At 39.4% G+C, this 8,480-nt stretch overlaps 2 protein-coding genes across 2 annotated transcripts; both read left to right on the top strand.

Moving 5' to 3' along the window:
* The first annotated feature begins 917 nt into the window (after positions 1–917).
* LOC107690130 (uncharacterized) lies at positions 918–6,117 on the top strand. The gene is made up of 3 exons (XM_016488363.1): positions 918–987; positions 4,220–4,989; positions 6,076–6,117. The coding sequence occupies exons 2-3, from the start codon at positions 4,243–4,245 to the stop codon at positions 6,115–6,117; spliced, it is 789 nt and encodes a 262-aa protein (XP_016343849.1). The 5' UTR covers positions 918–987; positions 4,220–4,242.
* A 103-nt stretch (positions 6,118–6,220) lies between these two features.
* LOC107690120 (uncharacterized) lies at positions 6,221–8,108 on the top strand. The gene is made up of 2 exons (XM_016488355.1): positions 6,221–6,245; positions 6,393–8,108. The coding sequence occupies exon 2, from the start codon at positions 6,397–6,399 to the stop codon at positions 7,450–7,452; it is 1,056 nt and encodes a 351-aa protein (XP_016343841.1). The 5' UTR covers positions 6,221–6,245; positions 6,393–6,396; the 3' UTR covers positions 7,453–8,108.
* Positions 8,109–8,480: the final 372 nt, after the last annotated feature.

Raw genomic sequence — 8,480 nt, 5'->3', positions numbered from 1 at the left:
ATAATAAATTGTGAACGTTATTGAAAGGATCACAACAGAGAACATTCTCATAACTTTTGCCAACATTCTGGCAAGGTTTTCAAAGTTCTGAACAAACATTCTTTCAGTAACGTTAATAGAACACGTGTTTAATGTTTTCTGTTCTTCAATGATGTTCTCAAAAAATTAGCAGTATGTGTATGTGTATGTGTATGTGTGTGTGTGTGTGTGTGTGAGGAGTGAGTGTTCATGTGTGTCCACACATGATAACACAAATAACACTGAAGCGGTGCTGGAGTTCATGAGATTATTAAGTGGTGATTGAGTATTAATGACGATGACAACTGATGTTAATGAGTAAAATGACTATGTGAAAGAGGAACAAACATTTGGGGTGATTATTGTTATTGAGTAATTCCTCTTGACTTTTGAGCATTTAATAGTTTTTCAATTCGCTGTCTTAGAAAACTTTCTGCATCAGAGGAATACACGGGTTCCTCTTGACTTTTGAGCATTTAATAGTTTTTCAATTGCTGTCTTAGAAAACGTACTGCATCAGAGGAAGACACGGGTAACAGGTGACTAAAGGCTGTCTTTCGAATATTTTGATCAGCTGGAGGAACGCATTCTTCCTCTGGCAGCAAAACATGCCAAAATTACAATAATATATAGCCTTCTCACATTAAAATAAGACAAGTTATGCATGCACATTCATTGATCATGGACTGATCATGTGTTGAAAGTCATTTGTCCCCCCACCCATCCTTTGTGGCCTTTTTCCTGAAAGTCATGTGATTTTCTGGAAAGAGAGCAGATCTTGGAGATATTCTTGTAACACACAGATCCTTTCTGATTGGCTGACATGCGTCTTGCGTAACAGGAATACACTTATATAAATCCCATGCAGTGGCAAAAGACTCCAGCAAGAGAATTCAAGAACACAAGATATCTCTTATATAATATCCTGCAGAAAACTCAGTTTGCTGTTTGGAACACATATTTCCTCAGGTCTGACTGTTTTACATTTACATTTATTTGTTATTTCACTTTTATTAAAACAAATAATTTCTGATTTGTGGGATGTTCTGGGAAAGTTTGTTCTTTTGGAACACTTCCAGAACAAAGCTTAGAGAGTCTTGGTTAGTCAGAATGAATGTTTCATGTTGTTTTATGTCTCACACAGGTTATAGGTGAATTAGGGATGTTCTAAAATGAACAAGGTGAACTTAACTTGGTTTAACTTTTACTGCAATGTAGGCTATTTCTTCAGACCCGCAATTGCAAACTGCAAAAACAATAAAATAGCAGGGAATGAAAGCTATGGGTCGTGACTCGATAGAAATATCTGATTTACAAACAAAATCTTTTGATTAATTGATTTCTTTTAAATCAGTCAAACCAGTCCACAATGAAGTGTGTACGATTCTTCTCACGAATCATGAATCTGATTGTAAATCTCAAGAGAGGCAACCTGTAAATCCGGCAATAGATTTCCGTTGGCGGATGTAAAGATCAAAGTGCACGACAAAGTTATTGACTTTCCAAAAGAAAGAATCAATTCTGAACTGCCAAAACAAGTCATCAGCATGTATCAAATTTGCAAAATGCTAGTGAACCATTTCTACTTTGACCCTCAAACACTGTAGTTGTTTCGTGTCTTCGACATCATGCTGTTTTCTGTACTGTGAAAGCAATTTTTTTTATTTGCTTCCTAAGCATATAAGTGGCTTCCTAATGCCCAAATAATTTCTTTATTTGAAAAACAACTTGTGATTAATTGCTGATGTATTTATGTTCTACTGAGTGTTTAAAATGTGTATGAGAGTAAAAACTTACAATGAGAAATGTCCTGCTCAAGTCGTTCTTGTGATGGGTATTCTGGTTGAATAACTAGCTTTTCCATTTTTTCACCATCAGACTCATTTTATATTTATATTTATTTTGTTAAACCTATTACATCTAATATTGTGAAACTTATGCCATCATTACTGTTTTTACAGCACTTTTGTTTTACGATTTATGGGCGTTTAATTTTTGATGCACACTGTAAGGAGTAGATCAATCACTAGAGCCTGGGCCATCTGATCAATCAGAGCAGAGATCCAGATAGAATCTTCAAACAAATCATTTCAGACACTTTGAGAAACAGGGTGATGTGCAATGTATGAGAAAATGAAAGTGTTTTTTGACTTGGATGCATGTAAACCTATAGTAGCAGACCTCCAAAACAAAATTACTGAACTTTAAAACAGCATAGGGGCACTTTAAACTGAGAAATTTTACACTTTTATCCACTAAATGAGCTCATTTCAAATTTGATACCTGCTACAGGTCTCAAAAAAGTTGGCACGGGGGCAACAAAGGGCTGAAAAAGATTCAGCTGGGAGAACATCTAGCGACTAAGTTAATTGACATCAGGTCTGTAACATGATTAGCTATAAAAGGGATGTCTTAGAGAGGCAGAGTCTCCCAGAAGTAAAGATGGGCAGAGGCTCTCCAATCTGTGAACGAGTGCGTAAAAAGATTGTGGAATACTTTAAAAAGAACGTTCCTCAACATCAAATTACAAAGGCTTTGCAAGCCTCATCATCAGGAAAAGTGTTCTATGGTCAGACGAGTCCAAATTTGACATTCTTGTTGGAAATCACGGACGCTGTGTCCGGGCTAAAGAGGAGGGAGACCTTCCAGCGTGTTATCAGCGTTCAGTTCAAAAGACAGCATCTCTGATGGTATGGGGGTGCATAAGTGCATACGGTATGGGCAGCTTGCATGTTTTGGAAGGCACTATGAATGCTGAAAGGTATATGAAGGTATATAAAATTTCCATTAAACAAAAACTGCGTCAAAGACGACCACGAACTCTTCAGCAGCTGGAAACCTATATCAGGCAAGAATGGGACCAAATTCCAACACCACAACTCCAGAAACCCATAACCTCGATGCCCAGATGTCTTCACACTGTTTTGAAAAGAAGAGGAGATGCTACACCATGGGGGCAACAAAGGGCTGAAAAAGATTCAGCTGGGAGAACATCTAGCAACTAATTAAGTTAATTGACATCAGGTCTGTAACATGATTAGCTATAAAAGGGATGTCTTAAAGAGGCAGCGTCTCTCAGAAGTAAAGATGGGCAGAGGTTCTCCAATCTGTGAAAGAATGCGTAAAAAGATTGTGGAATACTTGATTGTGACGTTCCTCAATGTCAAATTGCAAAGGCTTTGCAAATCTCATCATCTACAGTGCATAACATCATCAAAAGATTCAGAGAAGCTGGAGAAATCTCTGTGCGTAAGGGACAAGGCCGAAGACCTTTGTTGGATGCCCGTGGTCTAGAGGCCTCAGACGACACTGCATCACTCATCGGCATGATTCTGTCATTGACATTACTAAATGGGCCCAGGAATAATTCCAGAAACCATTGTCGGTAAACACATCTGCAGATGCCAACTAAAGCTCTATCATGCAAAAAGAAAGCCATATGTGAACATGGTCCAGAAGCGCCGTCGTGTCCTGTGGGCCAAGGCTCATTTAAAATGGACTGTTTCAAAGTGGAAAAGTGTTCTATGGTCAGACGAGTCCAAATTTGACATTCTTGTTGGAAATCACGGACGCTGTGTCCGGGCTAAAGAGGAGGGAGACCTTCCAGCGTGTTATCAGCGTTCAGTTCAAAAGACAGCATCTCTGATGGTATGGGGGTGCATAAGTGCATACGGTATGGGCAGCTTGCATGTTTTGGAAGGCACTATGAATGCTGAAAGGTATATGAAGGTATATAAAATTTCCATTAAACAAAAACTGCGTCAAAGACGACCACGAACTCTTCAGCAGCTGGAAACCTATATCAGGCAAGAATGGGACCAAATTCCAACACCACAACTCCAGAAACCCATAACCTCGATGCCCAGATGTCTTCACACTGTTTTGAAAAGAAGAGGAGATGCTACACCATGGTAAACATGCCCCCGTCCAAACTATTTTGAGACCTATAGCAGGCATCAAATTTAAAATAAGCTCATTTTGCGCATTAAATTGTAAAATTTCTCATTTTAAATATTTGTTATGTTATCTATGTTCATATTGTGAATAAAATATTGGCTCTTGTGATTTGAAAGTCTTTTAGTTTTAATTTTATTGAAATTTTAAAAACGTCCCAACATTTCCGGAATTCGAGTTGTATTTTTTTAGAATCTAAATAACTCATTTTCAGAATCTAAATAACTCCTGTTTTTTTTTATTCCAGTTCCTCAATTTTCCTCTTATACTATGGGTGTGGCAGACGAACTGTGCGAAGAGCTGTTCCGTTGGATTTATCAGCAGAAGAAATGTGCAGATCATCTCATGGATTTGGCCACCGAGCTGGAGAAGATGAGGGAGGCGATGACTACAGGCCAGTTTGTGGGAAACACAGCAACTGTGCTTGGGTCTGCCACCCTAGTTGGAACAGGCATTGCAACATTTCTGACTGGTGGCCTGGCTGCACCCTTGCTGGCAGTGGCAGCTGGTATCACTGTCGGAGCGGGTACTGCAACTAGTCTTACACTTTCGCTTGTGGAGAATTGGAAATCCAGTAAAACTATGGAAAATGCAGAGAAGACTGCTGATAAAATCCAAAAGATTCAGAACAATGTTAAAAGGCTCCAGAAGAAACTCCAGAAGGAGTGTCAGAGTGAAGGCTTTAAAGCGTTATCCTCCGATGACGTGCAGTGTGAAATCACCGCGAGGATCCTGAGAGCCATGGCCAAACGGAGTGGTAGAGATCTGCCCCTCAGTCGCCTAAGGCACCTCTTGAGAAGTGATGGCATGTATACATATGACAGATATCCAACGTTTAATCATGACATTGGATTCATCTGCACTGTCAGTTCTTTGCTAGCATTCCTTGGATATTCTGCCATCTTTCTGAAAACAGCAGCAACAAAAGGACAAAAATATTATACTCCACTTGTTGTGAAAGCTACTGAAGGAATGGCTGATCTTTCACTGAAAGCTGCGTTAAAGGGAACAGGCCAGGTATTTTTTCATAGATATAAACCACACACACACACACTCACACACATACACAAATATGTATATACAGTACAGTATGTTTTTCATCATCAGGGACTAAATAACAATTGTGAGGTCCTCACCAACTTTTATAGAGCAATAAAAACCTCAGTTGACAACAAAAAACAACAGAGTTCAATGTGTAGTAATTTTTTTTTACCAAAAATAAACCAACATTCAGAAACCAGGTGGGGAAGAAATAAGTACACCCTTCCTACGTTCAGTCATTAAAAGAGTAATTAGCAGCCAGGTGTTACTACAGGCAAACTTTTGGCAGTTTGGTGTTCTAGAGCACTCAGGTGTGTATCTACATCCCGCCAAGAAGAAAGGACATCAGCCATGACTGCAGAGAAGCAATTGTTGTCCCAACAATTTGAAATTCACCATTCCACAGTCAGAAGAATAGTTTAAAAATGGACAGCCTTAAAGACAGTCGCCAATCTTTCCAGGAGTAGATGTCCCAACAAATTCAGTCCAGGGGTGGTGGAGGGGTGATGATTCGGGCTTGTTTTGCAGACACAGGACCTGAGAAACTTGCAGTCATTGAGACTACGATGAACTCCACTTTATACAGGAATATTCTAGAGGAAAATGTGAGGCCTTCTGTCCAGCAGCTTAAGGTGGGTCGAAATTGGTCATGCCACAGGACAACGATCCCAAGCACAGCAGCAAATCAACAACTGAATGGCTGAAGAAAAAAAAAAACGGTGATGGAATGGTCAAGTCTAAAACCAAACCTCAACCCCATTGAGATGCTGCGAAGAAATCTTAAGATTTGTGCACAAACATTTTTGTGCACAGATGAATGACCTGAAACATCAATGAACTGAAGCAATGTTGTAAAGAAGAGTGGGCCAAAATTTCTCCAAAATGATGTGAGAGACTGATAAACTCTTAAAGAAAACATTTACTTCAAATAATTGTTGCTAAAGGTGGTTCTACATGTTACTGAATTGTAGAGTGTACTTATTTTTTCCCCACATGGTTTCTCAATGTTGGTTTACTTTTTGGGAATTTATATATTTTTATATATTTTTCACATCTTTGCAGGCCGCAAGGAGGAATCTTTGGGCTGATATTCACAGTTCCTGATCTGATTAATAACTGTGAAGAACTGATTGAAAACAAACATCAGACTGAAGCTAGCACATTTCTGAAGACAAAAGCTTATGAAATCCGTGAGACTGTGAAAAATTTAAAAAACCATTGAATGAATTGCAGTAAGTGTTTCTCTGCACATTTTATGTAAATGGTATATTGAGTAAGCAACATGAGTAAGAATGCTTACTATAACACAATAATAATACAATAGATCTTGTATTTACAGCTCACTGCTGGATTTCATCGCCTCTAAATTTATCTTTCAGAGAGATGCTCAGTCAAATCCCTGAAATGGAGTGTCACATTGATTTGGCTCAGGAGATGTTTGGATCTCAAATATATACGCAAGGCACCATTTGTATGGAGTATAAGCAGACCCAAGAGCAGGACAGGAAGACACAGAGGTTTATTTTCCTATGCACAAAAGACATAGGAGTAACTGAGTATGGTTCCACAGGAAAAGACAAATCAGGTGACAACAAGAACAAAAGACGGAAGAAGAAGGCTACTTCAACTGAAGACCGGGGCCTTAACCAGGAGAGGAAAACTGCTTTTCAGAGGAAGCCACCACACAAGTCTAAAACAAAAGTAAAGGAATTTCAGTTCCGCCTTCCTAAAATAATGATGTCTAATGTGCGTTCTCTTCCAAACAAAATAGAGGAGCTCCAAGAAATGACGGAAGATGTGGAAAACTTTAATTCCGATCTGATATTCTTCACAGAGACATGGTTGAATAGGAACTCACCCAGCATTAGCTTGGATGGATATACGTCTTACCGGGTTGATCGTGATGCACGGATTACTCAGAAAAGTAGAGGAGGGGGATTGATGATGCTTGTGAATGAGGCCTGGGCGACTGATGTGAAGGTGGAAAACATCATGATTACTCGAGATTATGAGTTAATGGTTGTGTCCATTATACCACGTGACCACCCTGAGGGTGCTCCACCACTTACCTTCATCCATGTGTATATCCCTCCAGGACCTAATATTACTCAAGGTGCCATTGACATCGCTGGTTTTTACTATGATGCTCTGGAGCAGTATCCTGATAGTCCTGTTTTCCTGTTGGGTGATTTCAACCATTGTGACATCACTCATCTCTTGGACCTGGAGCAATATGTCACATGCCCAACCAGATACGGTAACACCCTGGATCAGTGCTATGGGAATGTGCGAGGGGCTTATAGATCTGAATGCAGACCTCCGCTTGGCCGGTCAGACCACAATGTCATTCATTTGATTCCTAAAAAAAAGTCGGATGAAAGTGACCCCTCCAAAGATGAGAAGTGTAAACATGAGAATACCAAACCCAGAAAGCAATGAGAGGCAGCGCAATAGTTGTAGTTCTCTGTTGTTTTCGTGTAGCACCATGGTCCTGAAAGAACATTGTTTCGTTTCACTGTATGCTGTGCTAGTATATGATAGCTTGTTTTGTCCTACAGATGTAGGTGGCATCTAACTATTTTCAATTAACTTATTGAGTATAAAAAGTCATTGAGAAAGAAGAAGACAGGATTATAGTGGGAACTGGTCTGAATACAGGCACAACAATGAGGAACAACATGAGGGAAAAAAATCTCCTTTGAATGAAGAAAACTGTTGCCTGATATGCTTAAAGGTCCCCTTAAGTGCTTTGAAACACAAAGCATTATTCTGTGTGGTGACGTAATTTCAACTGAAACAGGAAGACAGGGCGGGACATATCGAGCAGCCCCGCCCCCTTTTTAAAATAGCCAATAGCGTTTTGTTCATATCTGCTCGGGCCAGAGCCATTGCGCTCGGTAAAGCCGCATTTGACTTGAAAAATGACATGCGACTTAAAAAGAAGAAATGCTACCACCTTGCTGGTCTACAATTTTAATCAAACAAATTACTTTGCTACTAATAGTAATACTGCTAAAAGATATTCGATCACCATTATCACCAAAAATCACCTGTAAATGTGTTGATTGCATTGAAAGGACCAGGACTCAGTAAATGGCACAATTAATTATTCACTGAAGAGGAAAACAAGAGAGTGTTCACAAGCTCTGGGGCAGTGGAAGTTCAGTGAAGCATCCTCTGTAATCCAAGTGCAAGATAAAACCTGAGGCCAGGATGTTAATTCAAGGAAATGCCTTCTATACTAAATCCCCAGGAAGAATGGTTCAGTGGGTTCATTGTAAACCATTCGCCTTCTTGAACTCTCTCAATCTACTTTTATTTGATACTGATAAACACACACCAGTTAGTATTTAACTTTGAGTGCAATCCTAATCATAAACTCTTGCCTATTACATAAAACATTGAGCATATACTATATCTTACACTGTGTTAAGACTTCTAGTGGAACAGAGAGTAAGGTGTGTGTG

This window comes from Sinocyclocheilus anshuiensis, unplaced genomic scaffold (assembly GCF_001515605.1).
Source record: "Sinocyclocheilus anshuiensis isolate Anshui unplaced genomic scaffold, SAMN03320099.WGS_v1.1 scaffold1649, whole genome shotgun sequence".
Classification (NCBI taxonomy): domain Eukaryota; kingdom Metazoa; phylum Chordata; class Actinopteri; order Cypriniformes; family Cyprinidae; genus Sinocyclocheilus; species Sinocyclocheilus anshuiensis.
The sequence above is the reverse complement of the archived record's forward strand: the minus strand, read 5'-3'. Positions and strand labels throughout refer to the sequence as shown.